Source organism: Trachemys scripta, chromosome 22 (genome assembly GCF_013100865.1).
Source record: "Trachemys scripta elegans isolate TJP31775 chromosome 22, CAS_Tse_1.0, whole genome shotgun sequence".
In the NCBI taxonomy this organism is placed as follows: domain Eukaryota; kingdom Metazoa; phylum Chordata; order Testudines; family Emydidae; genus Trachemys; species Trachemys scripta.
In genome coordinates this window covers 5,059,170-5,086,698 of record NC_048319.1, presented here as the reverse complement: position 1 = coordinate 5,086,698, position 27,529 = coordinate 5,059,170, and the positions used below count along the sequence as shown (strand labels likewise).

The 27,529-nt window shown below is 54.5% G+C and overlaps 1 protein-coding gene across 2 annotated transcripts in view; it reads left to right on the top strand.

Moving 5' to 3' along the window:
* Positions 1-27,529, top strand: part of ARHGAP45 (Rho GTPase activating protein 45) — a 42,490-nt gene that overhangs the window by 11,411 nt on the left and 3,550 nt on the right. For both annotated transcript variants that reach the window (XM_034755329.1, XM_034755330.1), the window contains exons 3-22: positions 2,383-2,526; positions 8,470-8,554; positions 9,123-9,195; positions 9,914-9,971; positions 11,224-11,361; positions 11,923-11,987; positions 12,725-12,835; positions 14,058-14,138; positions 14,778-14,957; positions 16,201-16,338; positions 16,762-16,952; positions 17,405-17,556; positions 19,119-19,196; positions 19,625-19,726; positions 21,202-21,365; positions 22,023-22,211; positions 23,199-23,336; positions 25,749-25,990; positions 26,291-26,549; positions 27,390-27,483. In XM_034755329.1, the coding sequence (XP_034611220.1) occupies positions 2,383-2,526; positions 8,470-8,554; positions 9,123-9,195; positions 9,914-9,971; positions 11,224-11,361; positions 11,923-11,987; positions 12,725-12,835; positions 14,058-14,138; positions 14,778-14,957; positions 16,201-16,338; positions 16,762-16,952; positions 17,405-17,556; positions 19,119-19,196; positions 19,625-19,726; positions 21,202-21,365; positions 22,023-22,211; positions 23,199-23,336; positions 25,749-25,990; positions 26,291-26,549; positions 27,390-27,483 (2,682 nt within the window). The remainder of the gene's footprint in view (positions 1-2,382; positions 2,527-8,469; positions 8,555-9,122; positions 9,196-9,913; positions 9,972-11,223; positions 11,362-11,922; positions 11,988-12,724; positions 12,836-14,057; positions 14,139-14,777; positions 14,958-16,200; positions 16,339-16,761; positions 16,953-17,404; positions 17,557-19,118; positions 19,197-19,624; positions 19,727-21,201; positions 21,366-22,022; positions 22,212-23,198; positions 23,337-25,748; positions 25,991-26,290; positions 26,550-27,389; positions 27,484-27,529) is intronic.

The window sequence follows — 27,529 nt, the reverse complement described above, 5'->3', positions numbered from 1 at the left end:
CGAAGAACAATGCTTTATGCTCCTCTCCTGCTTTCCAGCCAGAGGTCTTACAGCATTGGCCAAAAGTAAGTATTGTTCCCATTTTTCCCGATGGGGAAACCTGAGGCATGGGGCAGTTAAGTGACTTGCTCAAGGGTACTCAGAGAGTCAGTGCCGGAATTCAGGGGACAGATCCGCAGCTTCATTGAAGTCAGCAAGGCTATGCTGATTTCTTGTATGCCCCCCATCACCCTAATAGCTGAGCCCTGCCCGATTCCCAGGCACCAACACTCAACCACAGGCTCGAGAAGCTAGAGGGTTTGTCCCTCATGGAATTCCCAGTGCTACTCTGAAGGCTCTTCATTCATCTCATCCCAGCACCCCAACTAAAATTCACCCCGACACACACATTCCCTCCCAAGCCAGCAAGTCGCTGAGTGTTACCAGACGGACCAGACTCATTTAACAAGCAGGGCACTCCCTGAAATCTCCTTGATCCTGCCTTATTGTCTTTCCTCTTCCTTAGGATGCTGCTCTGGCCTCCGGCCTTTAAACCCAGCCAGGGCTGGAATGCGGAGGGTCTGCCTTGGGAAGGGCAGTTCTCAGGGAGGAGGGAAGATGGGTGATCAAACGGAGGCAGAAACAGGAAGCTGAAGGGGTGGGTTTTAATGGGCTTGGTAGGGACGGGGGCTTTGTATAGAATCACAGAGTCATAGATCTGGAAGGGACCTCGAGAGGTCATCTAGTCCAGTCCCCTGCACTCATGGCAGGACTAAGTATTATCTGGACCAGGAATCGGCAACCTTTGGCACGCGGCTCACCAGGGTAAGGACCCTGGCAGGCCGGGCCGGTTTGGTTACCTTCTGCGTCTGCAGGTTCAGCCAATCGTGGCTCCCACTGGCTGCGGTTCGCCGCTCCAGGCCATTGGCCTGGAGCGGCAAACCGTGGACAGTGGGAGCAGTGATCGCCCGAACCTGCGAACACGGCAGGTAAACAAACCGGCCTGGCCTGCCAGGGTGCTTACCAGAGGTTGCCGATCCATGATCTAGACCATCCCTGACAAGTTTGTCCAACCTGCTCTTAAAAATCCCCAATGACGGAGATTCCACAACCTCCCTGGGCAATTTATTCCAGGGCTTAACCACCAGAATAAATTGCCTAGGGAGGCAATAATGTGTTAGTATGTAATGAGGGCGACTCACAATCCCACGCACCCATGTTAGTTGCTGCTGGCTGCTAGAGAAGGACGCCATCTGGAAGCGCCATTCGTCTGTGGACCATAGGGATCTTATGTCCTGTTTTGGCCGGTACAGTCCCTTTTTTTAGCCCTGTCCTGGCCATCCTGACCTTTTGGGCAACAGTGAGCATTTGGCAAAAGCAAACGGGACAAATGCCCACTTTTGTCAAAAATGTGGGGTGCAAAGGTACGTGCGGGGGGGGGGCTAACGGTGATACCAGCCCCACACGCGGGGCGGGGGGAGGCAGGGCTCCGGTGAGCAGCGATGCTGCAGGGCTCAGGTGAGCAGTGACGCCAGCCCCGGCCTTTGGGATATATGGTCACCCTAGTTGAGCATGAATGTGCCCGTTCCAACAGGGAGTGAGATGCGTTGGCCGGGACAGTCTAGGCAGCCTTCCCTAAGGGGGGGGATATTGGTACCATCCCATCAGCACAACAGAACCCCCTCATGGAACAGGAGCCAGGCTTGGGGTGACTGACAGGTGCTGAGCAGTCCAAGAGAGGGAGGAGGCTGGGAGAAGATATGGGCAGGCCAGAGGCACCGCCAGGGATCTTCCTGGGCGGGGATACGCTGGGCAGGCTGGAGACACTGGTGTGGAAGCCACCAGTAGAGAGATTGGAGGCAGTGATGTGACACAGAGCACTCCAGCGACCCAGCAGGCACCAGGCCCTCGAGCACAGAGTAAATCTGGCTCCTTCCAAAGCTCCCACGGGATTAATCAGCCAGGAAAGGGGGCGTTCCGCCTGCCCTCCCACCACCCCGAGCAGACTGATCAAGATGAGCTGGGGGGAACGTGTTAGACTTCAGTTCAGATGGGGCGGCTCATCAGTGACATGGGTTCGGTAGGTTTCAGCCTCTCTCGGTCCCATAAAACCATTGCACAATTGGAAATGTCTGCTCAGAAGTAACTCCGTACTGCCACAATGGGTGCAGGGGCTGCCGGTCGGGGTTCCGGGGTGTTAGTACAGGTGGGGGAGCAGGACTGGAAGAGCAGAGGACGCTGCAGGTGAGGCTGAGGCCCAGGGGCCAGGGGAATGGTCTGTGTGTGGGAGCTCGCCTTGCTATTACCCCGGTGCTCCTGTCCTCCAGAGCGCCCTTCGCCAGCACAACGGTGACTTTACAGAATCAGGGCTGTAACGACCGCTTTGACCCCTCTCTGTTGCAGATCCCTTGGAGTCTCAACGGCCGCTAGCCCACGAGTGCCTGGGGGAAGCCCTGCGCATCCTCCGGCAGGTCATCAACAAGTACCCACTGCTCAACACCTTGGAGACCTTGACAGCCGCAGGAACCCTAATATCCAGGGTCAAAGGTCAGTCCACAGCACCTGTCTCCTGCTGGGTCATGAGCACAGAGCAGCCGCCACCTCACAGGCTCAGCAATTCTGCTCACCCTTCGCTGCCTCCCTCCCCACTTGTCCCCAGCCACGCCCAGCACTTGGTATGGACTCACGGGCGTTGACCCTGTTCAGATCCAGCCTGGGCTGGAGGCAGATGGAAGCTGACCCCAAGGAAAAGCTCTTTGGGGTTGGGGTCGGGGCTGCATGGAATCAGAGCCTCAGTCCTTGGTTTGCAGATGTTCTTTGCATCCAAACCACAATCACAACCAGTGCCAGCCTACCCCTTGCTCGCACATGGAGCAGACAGCGGCTAAGGGCTGAACGGTTCTTCAGTCACCAGCCCCTGGCACGAGGGTATTTCTGCCAGAGGAGGCTTGTTCCCTACAGTCTGTTCTCCAGGGCTCGGGCCAGTCCACTTTAAAATGACTCCAGTGATCAAACTCCCACAGGGGAGAGGATCCCGCAGTCTGGTTGTCCTCCCCTCCCTGCCCCCCCGGGAACATTGCTGTGATATTCAGCCCACGATCCCCTCGCTTGCTCACACCCTAATTCTCTTCATGCCCACTGGCGCAAACCTTCATGAACCGACACAAAAGCCTCTGGGGGTCACTAGCGTGACGCGTTCACTGGGCCAAATTCAGCATGTGGCCCCAGTGAAGTCAGTGGAATCACCCCAGAGACAAGCCTGGCCCTTCGTCTGACACGTCGCGCCTGCACCAGGCAGGACCCAGCTGTCTCAGATCCCCAGGGGGGGTAGCGTGGATTAGCCAAGATTGAGCATTTAATTTCCTGGGATTAGAGAGAGCCCGGCCTGAGGGTGCTGGGGGAGCCCATTCATACCGAAGCTTTTACAAAGGAACTGCCCTTTCTCTAGACGTGGCGTCAGACGAGCCCAAGTGAATGATGCCAGTGGGAAATCTTCCAACAAACAAACTAGGGCATGGGAGAGGGAGGGCTGCTTTCTGAGCTGTAAAACCAGCCCCGGCCCTGCTAACACCCTCGGCCTCACCCTGCCATGACCACACCGCTCTAAGAAACTGACTTGGGTGAAGAGTCTTGTAACATTCATCACTGGGGGTGACAGGGACCTAGGGCCAAACCCAGGCCCCGCTGAAATCAGTGGGAACTTGGACCTTGACTCCAATGGGAGGTTTGGCCCTTTCACTCGTGTTTTCCCCTTGGACACCACATGGGGGGCGGTGCTCAGGAGTCAGGCCGTGATGTGTTTTCTGGATCTCTCAGTTGCGATATTTGGGGTGAGTCCTTGTCTGTCGGAAAGCCACCCCAGGCTCCCCTGCCTTGACTGATATAGGCGTCTGGGCTCCCAGCTCTCTTCCACCGGGACAAAATCGCTGCTGGTTGGCCATGAAACATGCTGGTTGTGTGTGTCAGGGGGGACGTCCTCGAGGCTGGTGCAGGAGAACCACAGTAGTTGGAGATGGACAAGACCTACTAGGTCATCAAGTCTATCCCCCTGCAAAGGCAGGAGACGGGCTCTGATTCTCCTCTCCCTTCCACCACTTTCACATCAGTGTAATCCCATTGATTAAAGAGCGACAGGGGACGGATCACTTGATGATTCCCTGTTCATTCCCTTTGGGGCACCTGGCATTGGCCACTGTCGGCAGACAGGATACTGGGCTAGATGGACCTTTGGTCTGACCCAGTATGGCCAGGGCCGGTGCAAGGAAGTTTCGCACCCTACGCGAAACTTCCACCTTGCGCCCCCGCCCCCAGCCCTGCGGCAGCTCCCCGCCCCCCCCACCCTGAGGCGCCCCCCCCCGTGGCAGCCCCCCCCCCCCCGCGCCCCCCCCCCCCCATTCCCCCCCCCCCCCCCCGGGGAGCCATGCGGCAGCTCCCCACCCCAGCTCACCCCTGCTCCGCCTCTTCCCCAAGCACGCCGCCCCCGCTCTAATTCTCCTCCCCTCCCAGGCTTGCGGTGCCAAACAGCTGATTGGCACTGCAAGCCTGGGAGGTGGGAGAAGTGGAGCGGCGACCGCGCGCTCGGGGAGGGAGCATAGGGACGATGTAAAAAAAAAATGGGGGGCACCGCTTTTTGGCGCCCCCAAATCTTGGCGCCCTAGGCAACCGCCTAGTTTGCCTTAATGGTAGCACCGGCCCTGAGTATGGCCGTTCTTATGCGCTCACTCCTGATTTACATCGGCGAGGCCTAAAAGAGGGCGTCAGCCATAGGACCCGATTCTCCACTGCCCTGCGCCTTGTGTCGTCATGTACACCTAGGCGAAGCGGGTGTGAAACGCCACCAGGTCAGAATTCTCCACTCTCGCCTGCTGGCCTCTGACCTCACGCCCGTGTAAACGGCATGCCCAGGCAGTGGAGAGTCAGATCCCCACAATGATCCCACGGTACAATGCTGGGCTCTGCGTATCAACTTTCCCAGAGCCTGGGGATGTTTGGATCCAGGGGGTTCGTACAGAGCCCGCCCCAATCAATACTAAGCACGGGGCACTCAGAGAGCCCTGCAGAGGCCTGATTGTCCTCTCGCTTACCTTGGTGTGGCTCGAGAGCCGCGCTGTTGAACTGAATGACGTTCCTCACGTAAAGCCGGTGGGAGTGTTCTGCGCTTGTACAGCGCCCAGCACAACTGGGTCCTGGTCCGTCACTCGGGCTCCAAGCTGCTACAGCAATGGACATAATAAGAAGTGAAATCAGAATCAGGCCCCCTGCCTATTCAAAGAGATGAGCCAAGGCACAGATTGCAGCCTGGGGTCCAGCCCCTATTTTTTATTATTATTTTGAAGCCCCCTGGAACGTCGCTGGGGGTTTGGGGCCTAGTTCCCGTTTGTGCCTTTCCAAAGCTGACATGGACTGTTCACGCAGCTAAGGCAGTGAATGAATCGGCTCTTAAACTGATCTCGCATGTTGATCTGAGCCCAAGTCATAGGAGAACAGGCAATTCCTTCTTCAGAGCCATTTAGAAAAATGTGCAATTGACATGGGTGGAAATTCACGCCTGGGATTCCGACGAGTGGGACCCCGAGAAAGCAATTTCCCAGCTGTGCTGTTATTCTTGTCAATGTTGTTTGAGGGGCCTGATTTTCAAAAAATGGCCTGCAGATTCGCGGGCACTATTGTGCCCCCTCTGCTAATTGCCGGTGCAAAGGGCTGGTATTTGGGGCGTCTCTACACAACTGTGGCGGTGATCCAGGAAGATTTCTAAATACCGAACATCAGGACTCGCTTGTCACTGATGATGCCAACGTGTGTCTGCAAAACGGGGGCTGCAGGCTGAAAAACGTATGCACAAGCTGGCCTAGTTTCCAGCAAGCAGGAGAGAAAATGTCTGTTCAGCTGACATGAGGGGTTCTTAGGGCTGATCCAAACCCCACACAGGTCAGTGAGAGTCTTTGGATCCAGGCCTTAGATCCTTAGAGGTGGGCAAACTATGGCCCATGGGCCACATCCAGCCTGCGGGACCATCCTGCCCGGCCCTTGAGCTCCTGGCTGGGGAGGCTACCCCGGCCCCTCCCCTGCAGCCTCAGCTCGCCATGCTGCCAGCTTTCTGGGCAGTGGGGCTGCGAGTTCCTGATGGGCAGCGCGGCGGTGGGGCTGGCTCCGGACGGGCGGCACGGGTGCCAGACATGCTGCTCTGAGCGGCATGGTAAGGGGGCGGAGGTTCTGGGGGGGGCGGTCAGGGGATGGGGAACAGGGGGGTTGGATAGGCGTGGGAGTCCCGGGGAGCCTGTCAGGGGGCAGGGGTGTGGATAGGGGTCGGGACAGTCAGGGGACAGGAAGCGGGGGGGTTGGATAGGTGGTGGGGTTCCGGGGTGCGGTTAGGGGCAGGGAGTCCCGGGTGCGGGGGAGTCAGAGGACAAGGAGCAGGGGGGTTGGATGGGTTGGGGGTTCTGAGGGGGGCAGTCAGGGGGCAGATAGGGGGCCGGGGCCAGGCTGTTTGGGGAGGCACAGCCTTCCCTACCCAGCCCTCCATACAGTTTTGGAACCCCGATGTGGCCTTCGGGCCAAAAAGTTTGCCCGCCCCTGGCCTAGATTGCTAGGCCTTTGAGGCAGGGGCAGTCTGTTAATTACAAGGCGTGGCGTTCCTAGCACAATGGAGCTCAGATTCGGGAGTGGGCCGTTAGGCGTTACTGCAATAAAAATCTTAAACCCTAATCATCTCTGGCCACTATCTCCCTAGTCCCTGGCAGCCCCGCATGTTTCTGAGACGTGATTCTGCCAAGTGTGCCAGTGCAAAGCCTTTCGAGAGCGCAGTGTTACAACAGCAGTGGGGGAAGGGACGGCGGGCTTAACCGCACACAGAGCACAACATTTTGCGTCACTGCCTTCATTTCCTGGACACCAAACGGTAACCACAAGGGACAGGAAGTTCCTTCATAGCAGGGTGGAACGAGATCTGCTGATCCGTTTGCTCAGTGATCGCCTGTCAGGGCCTCGGCGTGGGCCAGGCTGTGTGGCACAGCAGTTGTGGCAAGCGCTGGTGTGAGGCATGTTTAAAATTGGGGGTTCCTCTGAGCCAGGCAGCGAGTTGACTTTGCTGAGTGACGAGGTTGTGAGCCGGATTCTGGTCTCTTACTCTGGGAGAGGCTTTAATTTTGCATTGCCCAGCACCTTGTGCCGGCGTTTGCACAAGTGGCACGTGGGTGTAATATGCAACCTAATCAGAATGAACATTTGCACTGGTGAAAAGGACTGCACTGGGGTAGGGCAATGGAGAACCGAGCCCAGGGTGCAGGGAATACAGAATTGGGCCCATTCTCTTTTTACCATTTCATGCTAAAACCTCTAGCGATTCTACACTAGATTCATGCAGGAGCAGACCCAGAATGGTTCTGCATCTGACCTATTCAGAATCCCTGGACTTGAACTAGATGGGAATAAAATTCTCCTTTTCTTTGGGATCTGGAGCATTCAGAGCTTGGGGTGACGGCTCACCCTGCCGGGGTGACCCCTCCACCTGGCAGCTCTGCAGCTGCTCTCTCTCAGTCTGGGATTCGAGGGGTTCTTTGATCAGCCTTTTCCATCTCAAAGCAGAAGGCTCTGAAGCCGGAGGGCAGGAAATGCACAGCAGTAACACAGATTCATCTGATCTCTTATGGCGGCCTGGGGATAGCTGGGAGTGATGGTATGCAATTGTCCTTAGGGGAAATACAGACCAAGTAGGAGGAAACTTTTGCTAATGCTGAACAGGGAACAACCTCCCAAGAGAAGTAGTAAAAGCCCCATCACTGGACTGGACAAAGCCCTGGGGAATATTCCATGGGAACAATCCCGAGCTAACCCTCTCCAGGGTGCTGGCCCAGATGAAACCTAGGCAGGCCTTTTCCACCTCTAACAAATATGATTATATGTATTGCAGGGCTCTGCCCCCAGGGTCTCTAGGTCTGTTTCAAAAGCTGCCCTGTTAGTGCCTTAGAAACGTACTGTGGCAATTAGCATAGAGAAGCTGGATTCATCAATCCAAGACTGTTTTGTCGGTGGCACCTAGGGTACGTCTACACTGCGAACAAACCTGCAGCAGCCAGTCTCACAGCCCGGGTCAACTGTCTCGGGCTCGCGGGACGTGTGCTGTGGGGCCAAAGATAGCAGTGTAGACATTCCTGCTTGGCCTTTTGCCTGGGCTCTGAAACCTAGAGAGGGGGGAAGGGTCTCAGCCTGAGTGGGGATGTCTACACTGGTATTTTTAGCCCCATAGCAGGAACCTGAGTCCACTGAATTGGGTTCTGAGACTTGCTGCTGCGAGATTTTTTTGCAGTGTAGACGCACCCAGGGAAGAGGTACATGAGAACTGTCTAAGGGGGCAGCTGAGCCTGAGAGCAGAGACTTCGTGGATGGGCTGCAAGGCTCACCCCTCTCTCCCTATGTCGGAGCAGGTCTGCGACCACCACTGGCAAGTGGGTGTCCGTCACAAAAGGGCTTTTGCTTCTCTTTCATTTCCAGGTTTCCACTACGAGTCCAACAATGAGACGGACAAGCGGGAGTTCGAGAAGGCTCTGGAGACCATCGCAGTCTCCTTCAGTAGCACGTAAGCGAACCTCAGCCAGTGGCGGTCTGGAGGACGTGCCCCTCCCCTGCCACCTCGACTGTCCCCAACATGCTGCCCCGCCCTGTCACTTTGCACACTCACACCTTGCCAAGGGGCAGCGTTCTGCCGGCAATGGTGAAAGACCAAGTTTTGGGTGTGCAACCCATCCCCCACTCCCTGCGGCGTCACAAGTTCCTGGGTGGCCCCTGGCTGGATGTCTTGGTCTGTTCCTTCTATCACTTACATCAGTTACACCCATGTTGCTATTGACCCCAGGAGGTCTGGTTCAGACAACCACTGGGGCAGGGATATTAAGATCCCCCGGTCTCCTCCTGACATCGCTTCACCTTCATCTAAACTGTTGGGGCTAAACCATTTGGGGGCTGAGCCAATCCCCACTGACGGCAATAGGAAGACTCCCACTGAGATGGATCAGGCCCTGGGGCCTGGCCCCTGGCAGTTTCCAGGGACCTGCACTCTGAAGTGGTGTGGAAGCTCCTATGTGCTGCTCTCCAGTTAATAACTCTAACCGTGCTGACCAGCCATGTCCTCCTGCCCCTTCTTCCAGCGTGTCTGAATTCCTCATGGGAGAGGTGGACAGCAGCACCCTCCTCTCGATACCTCCCAGCGACCAGAATCAGGTGAGTGACACCTGCTTCGTTCATGCAGATCTGGGTCAGCCTGCTCCTAAGTGGACCGAGGGGGGGTATCGCTGGGGTTTGCTTTTACTGCTGGTACACCGCCGTTCAGAAGCCCTGAACAGGCCCTGCTCGGCACCAGGAGAAGCAGCTACACACAGTCTCTGCTCAAGAACAAGTAGAGGCAACTAAGCCGGCTGTCCCAGCTTAGCCTAGAGGGCACGGACAGAGCTGTGGGGGGAACATCACACAGGCCTTGTCTGCTTAGTCCTGCATCTACTGCTATTCACGCGGACAAGGAGAGATCAAAAGAGCACCGGGTGCTTAGCTAGAGAGGTGACAGGCCCCTGAGAAGCACCTCAGCTAGGTCACAGGATGATCTTGTAGACCAAAGAGTGGAAGACTGAGAATCAGGGCTCTTGGTGTCTATTCTTGGCTCCGCTGCTGATTTGATGTGTGACCTTGAGCAGGTCACTTAACCACAGATACTCCCGTGTCCCCAGAGGGCCTTCGGGTAGGATCCCAAGGCTGCACTTGGCAGATCAAAAGAGTTTGCTCCTTATTCTGGGCCTCAGTGAGCATAGAGAACGGCCAGCAGCCCCAGGTTTCTCTATCCATCTCCTGGCTTCTGAAAAAAACCCCTGGCAGCCTGCTCCCGTGTTCACCCGTTGCACCTACTTCTCACTCTCTAATGAGTTCTTTTGCCTCCCCACCCGCACAGTCTATGGAGAACCTCTACGGAGACGGCATGCCAACCGGCATGGAAAGCTTTGATTCAGGTGAGTGATGTTTCATCATCTCCAATGGCTGGGTGCAGAATAAATCCTGCTGCGGGCAGGGAAGTCTGGGCAGCAGGACGGGCAGGGTGGCTCAGAGGACATGGCGTTCCCTCTCCATTACTGAGGTTCAGGGAGAAATGTGCAAGTGCAACTCCCTGGCTTGCAGTGGTGCTGAATGCCAGCGTTCCACAGGATCGCAGGGCGCAAGTGACAAGGACACAAGGCTTCACTGCAGGTGTATTCTTGCCCCCTGAACCCGGCACCTTAGGCAGCACCAAAGCAGTTAAATCTGCATTCTCCAGGCCCACCGGACAGCCGAGGGCACACAGGGGCTGGTAACAAACACTGCCATGAAGTGTGCAGCTGAGTCTCGGAGCCAGCAGGTGGTGGGCAAGTTCAGGCAGGCAGAGTTCCTGCAAACCGTCCAGTGGATGCAATGTCCATCCAGCCACCGTCTCCTCCGAGACGAGAGACGAGGGGTCCTCCTCGTTTTCACTACTGCTGCAATACACCCAATGGCCCCAACCGTTCCGTGAGGCCCTGCGTGAACATGCTCCCTGAGCTTACAGACCAGACCAGACAACACAAGCTGGTGTGACTGAGGGAGTGGAGAGGGGCCGAAAAGAGCAGAAGTACCAAGAACCCACCTTTCCATCGGCTGACGACGTGTGCAATTTGCAGAGATCACGCCAACTTGCTTGTGAATGCTAGAAACACATCGGTAACCCTTACTACGCCCGCTGCCTGGCCATGATCAGCTGGAAGTTCAATCCCGGCATGGCAGCACAAGTGGGCTTTGGAAAGGGGTTCGGAGAGCCGCCAGGTAATGGCTTGACGGGCTCATTTGGGGAGAGCACTTCATGGGACGGCTTTGGCAAGTGGAAGCAGCAGACAAACAGGCAACGGAAGCCGGCATCGTTGGCAGGCAACAGGCATCATGAGACAGGAGAGCGGATTAGTAGGGTGGGGCAGGGTCATGAAAGGCTTTAAATGAAAGCTCAAGAAGTCTGTGTCTGCTGCCGTGGGGGAGGGTGGCGTGGGGGAAGCCTGCAGCAGCTCAGGAGGTCAGTTCTGCTCCTTGGTTCCAGTCCATGGTGGAGCTCTGCCTCTTTGATCCCTGCAGGACTCCTGGAAACCCCAAGACAATTTGGGTGTGTAAGTCAGTGGATGAGAGTGCTTGGCAGTAGTTTAAGTGCCTGGCTCATTCTGTATCTCCTCCTCTCCCATCTTTCTCCGTGTCCCCCTGTCACAGTCCGTCTGTCTGCAGAAGAGGTGGACATCATGCTCCAGCGGTGTGAGGGCGGAGTGGAAGCTGCCCTCCAGTATGCCAAAAACATCTCCAAATACATGAAGGACCTTTTCTACTACCTGGAGAAGAGGACCACTCTGGGTGAGTGGCAAGAGGATGGAGGGCAGGGTCTGCTTCCCGAGATGCTGAATTCCTGAAGGCGGCATCGTAATGGGCCACAGTGCCATTCCCAGCTCACATTCTCGTAGTATTTATTATGGGCTGGAGGTTGAAGGGACCCCTTGATCCAGAAATGGGTTGGGGAGTGAGAGAGTCATTTACGGCCGAATGGACCGAGCCCGGGCCTGGGAGTCGGGACTTGAATTCCATTCCAGACTTTGCCACTGATTCTGAATGATCTTGGGCAAGTCTCTTTGCCTCGTTTGGGCCCGCTATAAAATGTTACCTGCCTTCCTATGTAAAGCACTTTCAGATCTATGGATGAAGTAAATCTATGTGCATGTGAAGAATTACTACCTTGATAGAAAAAGGCGAAGGGATGGGTGTGTGTGTGTGTTTGTATAGGACCTACACTATCTGCAGCACTGGCATTCTTTAATTTATATTCAGTGTTGAAATGACTGATACCCCCCCAAATGAAACACAAAATCAGCAGGGCAAGGCCTTCTAAGTCCATCTTCACTTCCTTCCTTTCCCTTGCAGAGATGGAATTTGCCAAAGGGCTGCAGAAGATGGTGAACAGCTGCAAGCAAACGATCACTCAGGAGGTAGGTCAGAGCTCCTATGCAAGCACACCCCTTGTGTCTGGTCCTCCGGCATATGTCTGGGCCTTACTTACACCAGGAGCAAGCACTGGAAACCTCCCTCCTCATGAGAGAAACACCGCAGTTCTATAGCCCCAAAGGTTTAGCTGTGCAATTCCAGGGTGTCATTTTTCAGAAGCAAGTTGCACTGCCTAATGCGGATCCGACTGCAGTCAGTGGAGAACTGAATTCAAAGGCCAGTGCTAAGCACTTCTGAAAATCTCACGCCTAAACTTCTAGGTGGGACACTTCCTGCTCCCTCGTGTAAAATCCAGGGGCCCGATTCCCCCACCCCAGGTCCAAGTAACGACCATCGCTTCAACTTGAACCCGGGCTCTGAGTCGCATAACAATACGACCTGTTTGGGTGAGAGTGAGCTATCCACCAGCCAGGCTAGAAGAAATCCCAGGAGGAAGTGGTTATGGTATAAAGTCGTATCGCAGAGTTTTACAGGCACTCTGGTTTGAGAGCTGCTGGGGATGAGGTTACACACTTCAAGCTCAACAGAACCTCTGACATTTCCCCTTCTTCCCCTTTGCACCGTGCTAACAGTACATGATGCATCAATATGTAAAAGCTAGCTATGGGCCTCTCACCCTCCTCCACCCCCTGCCCCACGGCTATGACCATTTCTCTGTCATGTGCTCAGCCTGGTTTCTTGCTGTGGCAGTGACGCTCGGGGGGCTGTTGTCATTTTCCAGCCGCACATGCCGTTCCTGTCGATCTACTCGCTGGCTCTGGAGCAGGACATGGAGTACGGCGCTACAGTCCTGCAAACCGCTGCCACCTTGCAGAACCATACCTTCCTGCAGGTAGGAGAGATGCCCACACCCACCCAGCTGCACGGGATGCCTTGGTGCAAATGGCTGGAGAGATCCCCCGCATCTGCTTTCCCGTTTGCTGTTTGATCTGCAGCGAACACCTGGTGCCCCTGAGTTCCCGGCTTTGAAACAGGAAGTGCCCTCTCCTACCGGAAATGGCACCTGAGAATAACCCCTTCCCACTAGAGACTTTGCAGCGGTAGAAGTGCTGTGCTGTCACTCTCTTTGTCCCATAGGGTTTCTCTTTCGGGCACAGAGCTTCAGAGTTCCCTTTCACTCAACTAAGGCAGGGGCTGGGTTTGATATTTACCGGCGTCCCCCCTGTTACTGCTCCAAACTGGAGATGTGCCAGAATCAGAATCATGTATCCAAACTCTTGGGCTTTGGGGTGTTTGGACAAAGGGTCTCACAACCATCCCTTCGTTCAGCAAAACCAAACCATTCATTTTTGCCATTCTCCAGCTCAGATTAGACCTCTCAGGCCTGTGTATTTTTCCCGGCATGGACAAAGTTACACATGCTGGTCACTAGCAGAAAGCCGCTAGGTCCGGTCTGCGTGCTCAGGACAGTAGGGTAACGCATGATCCTTTCACCGCCAGAGAGCTCGGTTTGCTTATGTCAGCCGAAAATGAAAGTGAATGTGACAGCATCCACCTAATTTCTAGGTGTTTGTCCACAACCCAGAACTGCCTTTAGTTCAGCCTAATCAGTGATAACAACTCTTAAATAGTACTTCTCATTTGTAGATTGCAAAGCCCCTAACAAAGGAAAGTATGTATCGGCATCCCCACTTTACAGATGGGGGAAACTGAGGCACGTGACTCCTTAATACCACACAGCAAGCTAGGGGCTGAGCCAGGAATAAAACCCACATCTCTTGATGCCCTAGCCCAGTGACTTAGCCTTTGCACCACACTGCAGATTCTGCTTCCTAGAAGCCCAGAACAGGAACGGTGGGTAGGCAGGGCAGGCCAGGAATGAGTCAAGTCACCTGGGAGAGCTGCCCGTGCTATGGCTGGCTTTGTCTGGTGCTGGCAAGGTTTATGAGCACTACAATCCACTGTAAAGGAATCTGGTGCATTTGGAGGACCCGAGCAGGGCATAGCACATCGGCACAGAGAGTAGCACAGGTCATAAAGGCTGAGCTGTGCTGCCCCTGACTCCGCCCCCTTCTGTTCCCTTCCCTCCCCCCCACCCCCCGCTCCTATTCCAGCCACTGGGAATGAGACGCCTTGAACATGAAAAGCGGAGGAAGGAGATTAAGGAGCAGTGGCACCGGGCCCAGAGGAAGCTGGTAGGTAACGAAGAGCTGCAGCGTGCCAGTGATCGTATCCTGGCTGTGACAGCCTCTCCCCTCCAATCTTGTCGATCATATGGTCAGATTCTTTGCCCCTCTTCGTGCCGGCATTAGAAACAAGCACACGCTGGACTGATCTACGATGGCCTCTTCAGCGAGCCTGATGGATGAGCAGTGCGGGAAAGGCCCCGAGAAATGTGCACTATCCCAGTGCTCCGAGCGGGCAGGAAAGCAGCTCTCCCCTTGAAAGAAGCTTTGCTCTTCCAACCCCCATGTCAGTTTCACTATAAGAGCCCAGAACTGTTTCCTTATTATTTATCCTGCAGGAGTGCCACGGGGCCCTAATTCTAGATCTGATCCCTACCGTGCTAGACGCTGTACATACGCATAACAGACAGCTTCTGCCCCAAAGAGCTTACAGTCTGTTTCCTCCCCTCCATGCTCATTCCTAGCCATACATGTGCAGAGTTGGTTAGTACTCAGTCTCATACTGTAATCCTGCAGTGGAGAATCTTTCAGGCCAGTGAGGAGAGAACCCCAGGGCCAGGGATGGGGAGGATAACGTTCTCCTCGGACAGACCGACTTTTCCCTAGACCAGTCACCTTGGATCAAGGTCCCAATTTTTTGTCTGGCAGCAAGAGGCTGAGACCAACCTGCGCAAGGCCAAGCAGATGTACATGCAGCGCTGTGAGGAGCACGAGAAGGCCAAGTATGTGACAGTGAAGGCTGAAGAGGAACAACAGAGCACCAGCAGCAACACCACCACCAAGACCCTGGACAAGAAGAGGCGGCTGGAGGAGGAGGCCAGGAATAAGGTGAGGGTCAGGGAGATGCCAGGAGAACATCACTGTTTGGGATGTTGAGTGGGCAGGGAGCCCACCCCACCCCATCAGAGCCTTTTGTGTCCCAAACACTGTCCATCCCCAAACCATCCGTTCAGCCAGAAGCACATCCCAGCCTACCAGTGCTGCTGCTCCATACCTGACCAGAGGGACTGATGCTGAACCACCCATTAACCAGGGCCTGTGGTAGATCCCAACCCTCTGCTCCAGCCCAGGGCCACCTGGGTCTCTCACCAGGCTGAACAGCCGTGCCACTGAACCAATCTGCTATCACCTTCCTTTTGTACCGGGGTGTTTTAGTTCACTGGCTCCAGTTGTGTTGGGAATGCGTTGCCACTGACAGCCACTGAAATGAGTTTGCCGGGACTTGACCCAGATGCTGTATCCAGTTCTGGTGTCCACAATTCCAGAGGGATGTTGATAAATTGGAGAGAGTTCAGAGAAGAGTTGTGAGATTGATTAAAGGATTAGAAAACCTACCTTCTAGTAACATACGCCAGGAGCTCAATCTATTTATTTTAACGAAGAGAAGGTTAAGGGGTGATTTGGTTACAGTCGATACATACCTTCCTGGGGAACAAATATTTGGTACGGGGCTCTTCGATCTAGCGGAAAAAGGAAGAACAACATCCACTGGCTGGAAGTTGAAGCTTGACAAATTCAGACTGCAAATAAGGGGTAATTTTTTAACAATTAGGATAATTAAGCATTGGAACAACTTACCGAGGGTCGTGGTGGATTCTCCATCACTGAGAATTTTGAAATCAAGACTGGGTGTTTTTCTAACAGATCTGCTCTAGGGATTATTTTGGGGGGGGAAGCTATGACTTGGTGTTACACAGGAAATCAGCCTAGATGATCACAATGGTCTGGCTTTGGAACCCATGATTCCTAGCAGACAAGTGTCTGCATTGAAAGAACTTCCCCAGCTGGTCTTGTTGGCAGCTGTCCCAGCATAGAAGCCAAGGATGAGTGCAGGAGTGCCTGGGGAACGGTAGGGGGTGCTTGCCCCAGCATTGTCCTGGCTGCTGGACCTGGTATGTGACTTGAGGACTTCATTCTCCAGGGCAGTTAGTGCTAAATGCTCACCAGAATTGCCTGGGCAGAAGGGACTGTAGGGTAAATGCCACCCAAGGGGCAAAGGAGAGTTTGTCTTCCTTCCCTGCCCTCCCGCCGCTGAGCAGTTAGCACCTCACACTTTCTCGGGTGCTTGCAGGCAGAGGAGTCGATGGCCACGTACCGGACCTGCATCGCTGACGCCAACACGCAGAAGCAGGAGCTGGAGGACACCAAGGTGAACGTCCTGCGGCAGATCCACGAGGTGATCAAGCAGAGCGACCAGGTCATGAAATCGGTGAGTGGGGCTCGCTGGCTTGAGGCAGCCGCCTGCGGGAGACGGGTAGGACCGTACTCAGCCTCTTCCGCGCCCATTGCTGTGAGAAGTCCCAGATCTCGCTGTGTTATGCCAAAAGCACCTACACTCCCACTCGGGCGGGCTGGCTGCTCCTAGCTCTGATGAGGGTAGAGTAGAGGATGAGGAGAAGTAGACCTGAGATAAAGTTCTTTCCCATACCTCTGCCAGGGCTTAAAGCTAGATGTAGCACAGGGAGCAATGTCTAACACAGCGTCCCAGGTTCCCGGCTGCATGGCTTACCCAGAGCTCTGACTCTCTGGCACTAGCGTGCAGGGTCTCAAAGGGCTGCTTCCGAACATACCACGTGTACAGTCACACATACCCCCGCACCCTTCTCTGAGTCTCTCTCTCTCTCTATTTCAGGCCACGATCTCCTTCTACCAGATCATGCACACCCAGACGGCTCCCCAGCCCGTCCACTTCCAGACCTTGTGCGAGAGCAGCAAGCTGTATGACCCTGGGCAGCAGTACGCCTCCCACGTCAAGCAGCTGCAGCGGGGAGACGAACCCGAGACCCAGTACGACTTTGAACCCTACGTGTCGCAGAATGCCTGGTAGGGGGGGCCCCCCTTTCAAAATAATTGTCTCTGCTGCCCGTAACCCATCCCCTTGGAGAGGGGCTATGAGCTCCCCTCAAAGCCAGTGCTCCTGCATCATGCCTTGCAGCGTGTCCTGCTGGGAGAGGCTCGCCTGGGAAAATCTGGGAGTCCCCCACGCAGCTAGCACGCCTTCCCTGCTTCCTTCAGCAGCTGCTGTGGGGACAGGCTAGAGAGCTCCCAATGGCCAGCGCTTCCCTGCCCCCCCACCAGCGCCACCTGCTGGTATGTCCCACCCCCTCACCAAAGGTGCGGGGCGGGCTGGCGAGGAAGGTGTCGTTGGATCCGTAGGATACAGGGAGGTGCGGTCCCAGAGCGGGTGACTGCCGTGGCAGGTGAGACGTTGCTGAACATCCCCCTTTCTTTCCGCCCATTTAAATGATCCCTGTCACCTTCCTTCTGTCCATCAGGCCCCCCTGCATCCGGCCACGGAAAGGCAGCTTTAATGCCAGTGACTTCAGTAGCATCGATGGGGCTGCGTCCTCCAAGGACGGAGGCGTCTCGGAGGGAGGGGCAGCGGCGAGGGAGCAGCCAAGTGGGACCGTGAACGTGGAACGGAGAGGTGAGCTCCTGGAGAGCAGTGCCTGGGGGCGCAGGTCAGACACCGTGTCCTCTAATGAACAGCTGCCCCCCCCCCCCCACACACACACTTTATTCTCTATACGGTCTCGGGCAGAGTGAGTTCTTCCGTCTGCAGAGAACAATTCGTCTGCGGGAGCCCATCCGTGTGTGGGGCAGAGGAATGGAATCAGGGATCCAAAGTGAACATCATTTACCAAGCAGACCCATGGTCCATCCAGCCTAGTATCCCTCCAGCTACCCCTCCCAAACAGATCCCTGGTCCATCCCCGGCCAACCATCTAACCCCCTAGCCTGTCTCCAACTGCAGCCCATGCCTGATGCACTAGAGAAAAGGCCCTGGATGCACTTGATTGTTTCAGTACTACTAGGTGGCAGTTGTTCTTCCTTACCCAACCACTCATAAGCTGGTGCCCTGAAGCACCGAGAGCTCTTGTGCTTGTATCTTTGCCAGCATCCTCCGCTAAGTCCTTTGGGATACTAAATACAATGGCAGCTACAGCTTCTTATTGGGCCGGGGAGATCAAAGCCATTGAGGGTGTTTAACACAGAGACCTTTGCTGTCCTTCAGTTCCCTCCCCGCTAGAATCTTCCCTCCCCTTCCTACTAGAGGGCCCTGTAAACCGTGCACCACTGCCCCACAGTGCTGCCTAGGTTTCCGGCTCTTCCCTCCTGTCCTGGGGGGACTGGGGGCTGGGGCTTTGAATAATCAGGGTCGCTCCAGTAGGCGTCTCGGTGATGCTGTCTGCTAGATACGGGTAGGGGAGCCCGGGCCCATCCTGGCCACCGATCTCCAGTCCAGAGCCCAATGGTGGGAGGCTACACTTGGCCCTCCCTGGACCACTTCCTACCCCAGCCCCCGCTGACTACACCAGCAGAGTCTCTGACCAGCACCCCCAGACACTGCTCTCTGGTCAGTGTAATGAGGCCTCCAGCAAGGTGCCCCCAGGATGACACTTCGACTCTCAGAGCTGCCATCTGCCCCCCCCCTCCATTGCCTGCCCACTTCAGAGCTGCTCTTCTCCCCTTTTGAAGCCCTGCCTTGCGCTGGTGGCGGGGCTGGCTGGGGCTGGCTGGGCCCAGAGCAACGCCTTAACCCTTTGCTCTCCAGTGTGGGGTTTGTTAACCCCATCACAGGCCCAGTCCTGCTAGGTGCTGAGTGCTCTCAATTGCCATCATGCTGACGGAAGATGAAGGGGCTCAGCACCATACGGAATTGGGCCCACCAAGCCTTATAATCGTTCTCTAATTTCCCACCAAGATGAGCCTCCTCTCAGAGTCCGTCCATGCTGCTGCTTCCAATTCCCATTGCTTGGAAGTGGGTCCACTGCAGGTTCCCCTCTCCCTGCACCCGGGCGCTGAGCCTGTCCTCTTGCCCTCACCCCTGGTCCTAACCCGCCTGCAAGCAAGCAACGTAGCACGGGCAGTTGGGTTTTCTGCAGCCTAAGGGCCCACCAGTCTCGAGGCTGTTCTAAACTAAACCGTGTTGCTCACAGGGACCCAGCAAGCAGCAGCAGCTAACGTGTCACATGGTTCTTTCTGCAGGTGGGAGGGGACACCAGGTCCATAAGTCTTGGCCAACGTCCATCATTGAAACAGAGGGCAGCCTGGATTCAACCTCAGGTAGTGTATCCTGGCCTGTGGGAAGCAGCACAATGCGGGGCTGGCGGCTTCTTTCTCCTGTGCCTCTCCAGCCTTACATCCCCTAATGGGGCCAGGCTGGGAGCAGAGCATGGCAGCTAACATGGGATTTGTGTCTTTATTTTTCTAGTTTAAAATAATTCTATCTAATACGCTGGTCCCAGCCTCTGACAGCAGATGGCTCAGTAGAATGACAGAAGAACGGGAATGTCACCGCTACGTCACTTCCTCCCAGGAGGAGGCGCTGTAAGGGACAGACTGGGAGTGCTAGCTCTGGGGAAAATTCACAGCTACTCTAAAGCCATCCTACCCTAGTAGGCGCAGGACTTGGCTGTGGGCCACACACACATTCATAAGAGAAACCGTTTCGCCACTAATCTGGCTCTGTATCGTGGGCTGTGTTTTGATAGGTACGTTTAGCCAGAAGTTCCAGCGGATGTCTTCCAACGGCACCATATCCTCTAATGAAGAGCTGGATGAGAAGGATGAGAACGCGGCCTCATTTGAACAGAGTACGTGATGGGGGAGGGGTTCCACCATACCCGTGGCTCAGTACCCATTAAGCAGATAGTGACTTCCCTCGACGAAAAGATTGTCCGAAGACAAGATTAAGATGGTGTTTGCTTCGAGGTCATCAACATAAGGCAATGGGCCAAATTCTTCCCTGGGGTAACTCCGCTGAATTCAGTAAAGTTACCGGGGAATGAATTGATTCAGATGTCGGTACTGCCATAGTCTGAATGCTATTGACCAAGGCAAAGATGAGGGGCCAGGTTCTAATCCCAGTGACACTGGAGGAATTATGGAATAATTGGAGTCCATGGAGTGACATTAGTCTAACTGACAGCAGATCAGGGCTGACATTGTCCCCCGAGAAACTGTAAATCTTGATATTCCCCAAAAGACAAGCTTAAGAGCTGAATTGTACCACACGTCCCCAATATGTGGAAATCGCTCCACCACTGCCATGGAGTTCTTAGCACTTCAACGTTCTGAAGGTGACTTCAAGAGTTCCATGGGGGGAAGGGGCGAAATCAACTATTACTGAGATTTGCATATGCAATCTGATTGGTTAACTTAATACTAGACCTGTCAATACTGGAAGGAAGGAAACAACAGAAACACATTGGCTGAAAGTAGTCATGTGACAAATCAGTCATTGAGCTAGGATTTCCTTGTATATAACAATCGAAATCACTTGGACTCCTCGTACATTTGCTAGAGTCTTCCAGTTGATAGGGAAACAAAGTGACTGGGAGCTGGTGACGAAGTGCTTGCTGCCATGGTGTTTTCAGAACTGTGATCTGGGCTGTGTCTGACCCAGGCTTGCTGCACGTTTTCCAGACTCTCTAACCCACTGTCCCCTCGGAGTTGGGGGCTTTGGGTGTTTATTGCTGGTTATCTCACATCAAAATAGGAAAAGGAAGAAAGGTTCTCAAAAAATGTCAGCTCCAAGCAAGTTATCTGAGGATTGAATTCAGCTTGGCAGGGGAAGGGGCTGCTGGCGGAAAGTCTCCCATGGCCCCTGCATTCTGTGCTTTCGTATTACCTTCTGGAGACGCTGGCCAACCTCCTCCGGGGGTTTAGCTCGCAGTCTGTGCTGCTGGGCATTAAATCAGTGGAGGATCAGGTAGAAACCAAACGGACGGTGTTTTCTTCTCACCTCCTGATATAGGAGGAGAGCACAGGATGGGTGAGGATTGCCTAGACAGCGGACGGTGAAACCGCAATTCTCCATGTGTCTCCGGGGCCATGAAATCCCCATGGAGGATCATGGGCTTAGAAAGGAGGGAGGAACAGGTTTATTTGACCCATGTTACTCAGAGGAGCTGACTCTAAAGCTTAGGCCGTAGGTTACCTGAGACGTGGACATGGCCAGTTGATTGACTGGCCTGTTGGAAGTGCTCCTGGGCTCTGATGTCACCCTATGCCAGCTCCTCTTGAATCACATGGATTTTGGATGGATTTATTCTTGGTTTGCCTCCAGGCATCAATGGGATAGCCCCTGAAATGACGGCTCCGACGGGCCCATTCCGAAACGTGGGTTTATCCAAGGCTGCTCAGACCCATCGGCTGAGAAAACTTCGCACCCCTTCGAAATGCCGGGAATGCAACAGCTACGTTTACTTCCAGGGAGCGGAGTGCGAGGAGGTAGGGAGCGACGGGAAGCAGGCCTGGGGGAAGGGAGGGGTGTTGGCAAAAGAGGCTTGGGGCTGTAAGCAGAGAATCTGTCCTTTTGTTCACGGTGCCGCCTGCGCTCGGAGAAGCAGGACTTTGTACTCTCCTTGTAACTAAACAAGATGGCATCACAGAAATACCAGACTCCATCCGTTTCTGCTTCCAACTGGGACACCCCCAGGGCCCTGACACCTTTGATGAGCCACTCAGGTCAAAAAGGGGCAACAATCCCTTAAATCTTATGACCCCGATGTACTGATGTGCAACTGGCTCTTAGTGTATTCCACAGGGCAGCTGCTCCCTTGGCCCGCTGCTGGGTGGGCTGGGGAAGTCCCTGCCTACCTCCCCTCCCTTTGCTTTTGGAAGAGATGGTTTCCCTTGTGTTTTGGGACGTGTTCAGGCTACGGAATGGCTTTGGGGCCATCCCAATAGAAAGGCAATTGCCAACCCATCCAGCTGTTGCATCTCAACACAGCTGTTAAGCACCTCTGTTGGGATGCAGTGCGTCTGCTCTGAGTTGACTCCGATGTCTCCCAGGCAGGGGCTTGGCTGTCCCTGTGAGCGGAAGCTTTATTCACCGTAGAGTTGTCTCTCTCTCTCCCCCGCCAACCATCTTCCTGTCTGTTCCAGTGCTATTTAGCCTGCCACAAAAAATGTCTGGAGACCCTGGCCATCCAGTGCGGCCATAAGAAACTTCAAGGGAAGCTGCAGCTCTTTGGCCGGGACTTCACACAGGCGTCCCAAAGCAGCTCGGACGGCATTCCCTTCATTATCAAGAAGTGCATCTGTGAGATCGAGAAGCGGGCTCTGAAAACCAAGGTGAGGCGCCTTCTTTCTGCCCTTCGGCCCAATCGTGCCGGGCTCTCTGCGGTGGCTCGGCCTGCCCTTGTACCCCAGAAAAGGAACGGCTGGTTTGTTCACGAGCTCCGGCTTCTTTCCCAGCATGGTTCTGGGTCCCGCAGTGAAAACATCAGACTGCTTCTAGAGCGGTCTAGAGAGCTGGGAGTCAGGAACTCCTGCGTTATAGGCAGTAGCAGAGCCAAGATTATCTGTAACCTTGGCTAAGACACCTCCTGGTTCACAGATGGGGAAACTGAGGCATCAAATAGCAGCACTTGGGTTTAATAGCTGTTATATAACTAACTACTACTAACATTAGATCAGCCATACTGGGTCAGACCAATGGTCCCCCTAGCCCAGTATCCTGTCTTCTGACAGTGGCCAATGCCAGGTGCTTTAGAGGGAATGAGCAAAACAGGCAATCATCGAACGATCCATCCCCTGTCGTCCATTCCCAGCTTCTGGCAGTCAGAGGCTAGAGTCAACCAGAGCGTGGGGCAGCGTCCCTGCCCATCCTGGCTAATAGCTATTGATGGACCTGACCTATCCTCCATGAACGTACCTAATTCTTTTTTGAACCCCGTTATGCTTTTGGCCTTCACAACATCCCCTGGCAAGGAGTTCCACAGGTTGCCTGTGCGTTGTGTGACGTACTTCCTTTTGTTTGTTTTAAACCTGTTGCCTATTCATTTCATTGGGTGACCCTTGGTTCGTGTATTATGCGAAGGGGTAAATAACACTTCCCTATTCACTCTCTCCAAACCATTCACGATTTTACAGACCTCTATCCTATTCCCCCCCGCCGCCCCCGAGTCATCTCCTTTCCAAGATGAAGAGTCCCAGTCTTTTGAATTGTTGTTTCTAACCACAGAACCAGCCATGGGGCGATAAGCCCACTGTACTGGACGAGCTGGTGGTGAAACACCCATCCCGGTCTCCCCTTTAACCCCATGTTCCCCTTTGCAGGGCATCTATCGAGTCAACGGCGTGAAGACGCGCGTGGAGAAGCTTTGCCAGGCATTTGAGAACGGGAAGGAGCTGGTGGAGCTGTCCCAAGCCTCCCCTCACGATATCAGCAATGTCCTGAAACTCTACCTGCGACAGGTAAGAAGTTCCTGACCCGCCAGGATTCCCCCTGCACTGCGTGAGGTGGAGAATCGCCAAAGGAAGTCTTTTCAGGGATCATACCCAGCCCCATTGGGTCTCATAGACTCATAGACTTTAAGGTCATAAGGGACCATTATGATCGTCTGGTCTGACCTTCTGCACAACGCAGGCCACAGAATCTCACTCACTCCAGTAACAAACCCCTAACCTATGTCTGAGCTATTGACGTCCTCAAATCGTGGTTTAAAGACCTCAAGGTGCAGAGAATCCTCCAGCAAGTGACCCGTGCCCCACGCTGCAGAGGAAGGCGAAAACCCCCCAGGGCCTCTGCCAATCTGCCCTGGAGGAAAATTCCTTCCCGACCCCAAATATGGGGATCAGCTAAACCCTGAGCATGTGGGCAAGACTCACCAGCCAGACACCCAGGAAAGAATTCTCTGTAGTAACTCAGATCTCACCCATCTAACATCCCCTCACTGGCAGGAGGAGATTGGTCACAAACTAGAGTTAAACTCTATATGCTGGCTGGCCCATGCCAATGGTAGAGACCCAAGGTATTGAAATCATGGATCCAAATTCAAAGCAGGCCTGTAGGAGGTAGGAACCTAAAGCAGCGTTGCCAACGTCTGGGATTTTATCCTGCTCTTTGGTGTTTTTTTCTTCAAGTCCTAACTCCTGAAAGAAAGGAGTTCCCCCAAAATCTCAACTTTCATCTAAAGCAAAAGCAAGTTTGTAGCTCTTCCGGAACTCAACGGCTCTGAAACCATAAAGCAACTACAAAGACCCCCAAATCTATTAGTTGCTAAACAAACACAAAAATCCTGCTTTATTTTGGGGGTGGGGCGACTCAGGATTTTTGAATGCTTGACCACACTGCTGAAGATATTTCTTCTAGTGGCTCTTTGGCAGCCTGCATGCAATGAGATCATTTCCTGGTGGACAGGTGCCCACACTGCACGGCAGCTGCCACTCCACCAAGTCGCCCCTTCAAGGGCATGCCCCAGAGACAGATTTCGCCCACGCCTAGAGGGTGTCCCTCCAGGTCACAGATGAGGCATGCGGTTGGGGACGGATGGGCAGGGGGCACATGGTGGGGGATTCTTGCCTGGCTACTGCTCATGCTGGCACAAGGGTAATTTGCAAGCTTCGTTCTGTGAACCCAGCATTAGACACACCTAGACACACCCACCCCTCCTGCGAGGCCAGGTCTGGTGCAGCGGCTGTTGTTCGTGCCTTGACGTTCAAGGTGGTTGGTACCGAGGACTCCCCCAATTCTCCTTTGGCCAAGGCCCCAGCCTGTGAAACTAACCCTTTAAAACGGGCGACCCACATCCTCAAACAACAGACGCTGCAAGGCTGAAGGGGAAGCAGTTTGTCTCTTTCACTTCAGACTGTGGGTTTGGTAAACTCGCACCTGTTAACTCCTTAGGGGCAGGGTTTTATGGACTGCCTGACACGAAGGCCAGACCCTCTCCTAGCCTCCAAGTGGGCAGGGCCTCTTTGAGAGCAATGGAATTATGGTGAATTACAGCAGCTGAGGACTCACCTGTAGGGCAGGCAGGACAGCCAAGCAGGGGAAAAGAGAGATGCCGACCAACGTTAGACTGTTTTCAAGTCCCTGTTTAGAGCAGCCTGAAAACCAAGCCAAAGCGACAGGAAGTCTTCATGATTCATGAGACAGGCAGTCTCCCTGTCATGATTCAGACACGCCAGAGGGAGCGGCTCAGTGGTTGTTGCTGAAGGTTTGAAGCATCAAGATTCCCTGGAAACAGACTTTTGAATGCCAACAGCACTGACGCTGCCCTCTGGCCTCCAAGGCGGCTAAATTGAATTCCTAGCAGTTTGCAAACCAAGTTCCTGTTTGCTCCCCGGGGCCATTAGCGAGCCCCCCCAAACATCCTTGGCCAAAGTCTCCCCTCAGCATGGCCCAGTGGGTTGCCTGCTCAATCCCAGACGTGCCTGCATGGCTGTGGGGCTCGGGGCCTGTAGTGCATTGGGAGGGAAGGTGCTAGGCAAAACCAAAGTTCTGTGATAAACGAGTGTATAGTTTACAGGAAAAAATGGCAAGATGGGGCTGAATTTACATGGCACAAGGGTAAAGCCGGGTCTCTGATCACTGAGCGAACAGGGGAGGCTGAGAGAGAGATGCCCTTTCCTTCCCTCACTGCATTGTGGGTAGCTCAGGAGCGTCTGGGAGGTTTCCTTGCCATAGAAGTTTGCTGTAGAAAGGAAGAGAGTTTTCTCGGCTCAGTGAGCTAGGACTGGGAACAGATTCAGGAAGGAGAGGACCCCTAGAGGCTAGGGGCATCTCCTGTTATCTGAAGTTGCTTTACAGTCTTGGCCCTGATGAGCTTTGAGTCTGTGCATTTGCCTTCACGGAGCCATCTCCCCGTCTGTTCTTTCTTGAAGCTGCCAGAACCCATCATGCCCTTCCGGCTGTACAATGAACTCATGGGCCTGGCCAAGGAAAGCCTGCAAGGTGGGGGCGAGACCAAGACCAAGGCTGGGAAGGGAGGTCCCGAGCTGGTGGACAAGGGAGCCGAGACGGATAAGATAGTGGTGACATTGGTGACGAAGCTGAAGGAGCTGCTGAAGGAGCTTCCCCGGGAGAACCTGGCCACGCTGCAGTACATCATGCAGCACCTGAGAAGGTGAGGAGGGGTGAAAAGAACTGCAAGGGGGGGGGTCGTTAGTGATGCTGCAACACGTGCCACCCCCCTCCCTCCTTGAAATGGGAGGGTGGGGTTTCAGGTCAGCCTCCCCCCAAAATGGAAGCTAGGTCTGAGGGCTGTGGAGTCCTCTCCAGCACTAGCGGGGGAGAGAGGGGGTGGTCTCTTCTCCCATAGAGACGCTGTCACTCCCTCAGAGAAGTGGGATTCCTGCACCACAGGCAGAGCGTCCCCTGTGCTGTAGGAGTTCCATCTGGTCCCTCTGTCTCTCCTCCCCTTCAGGATTGTGGAAGTAGAACAGGACAACAAAATGACCTCGAGCAACCTGGGCATTGTCTTCGGACCAACACTGATGCGCCCCCGGCCCACCGAGGCCACCATCTCCCTGTCCTCGCTGGTCGATTACCCGCACCAGGCTCGCATCATTGAGGCCCTCATCATCTTCTACTCAACCATCTTCGAGAACAAGGCGGCCCCGCTGTTGGCTGGCTCTGACAAAGACGCTGAGGATGCCGAAGAGAGGACCAGGCGGTCTAGCCAGGTGGGAAGCCCTCGGAGTAGAGTTCCAAGTCAAATGGGGGTGGGGGAGCATTTATCTAACGAGACCTTCTATTTCTGCTTGCACCATTGGGCCTTTTGGGGCCAGCAAGAGGAATGAGGGCAAGCAAGAGAGGAGAGTGTGACATGAACAGGCTTTAAAAGGAAGGGAGAAGCAGCCAGCGCCCCCACAGAGGAAGCAGAGCCGTCTCTCTGACCTAGGGCAGGCCACCATCAGAAGAAGGGAACGGAGGGAGCTGAGTTGACCAGGCCCTGCGTGCTGCGGGGAAGCCTCCTACCTATCTGGCATCAAACAACTTTTGAAAGTATCATTCATGCCAAGCCAGAGAACAGAATTTTAGCCAGGATTCAGCCAGCTGCCTTCTTTGGAGACAGATTCTCAGGCAGCCCTTGTGTCAGGACACGCTGCCCTGTGTTGTGTTTAAACACACACGTACCAGATGCTTGGTAGTAGTTATTATTGATATTACGTTAGTATTTGGAGGAGACCCCAGCAAGGATCAAGGCCCCACGGCTGTATAAACATAGTGAGAGAACAGCTTCCAGTCTAAGTAGACAAGACAGAAAAGGAAGGGGAGGAAGGATGGATTATCACCCCCCATTTTAAAATACTGGCTACCGAGACAGACTGACCCAATTATGCTTTTGTTCCTCTGAATGGGGTTTCATGACCCATTTCCCCTCATACCCAAGAGCAAGGTAAGGGAGTGTTGTGATCTGGCTTTAAAGGACCTTAATTTAGGTTGAGAACAGCTGAGTGTTGCAACGGCCCCTTCTCCCGCCCCATTTGTTCACCTTGCTCCTCTTCCACCATCCCTCCCAGGACAACGAGCCCCCAGTTCCACACAGCAACATCCCGTACCTAGAGATGCCCTTGGAGAAGGGGGATTCAGATAACGCCGCCGATCCATTCGGAGGTGAGTGACAGCCACAGGCAGGCCCTGCCCTCCCCCTAATGGCCTT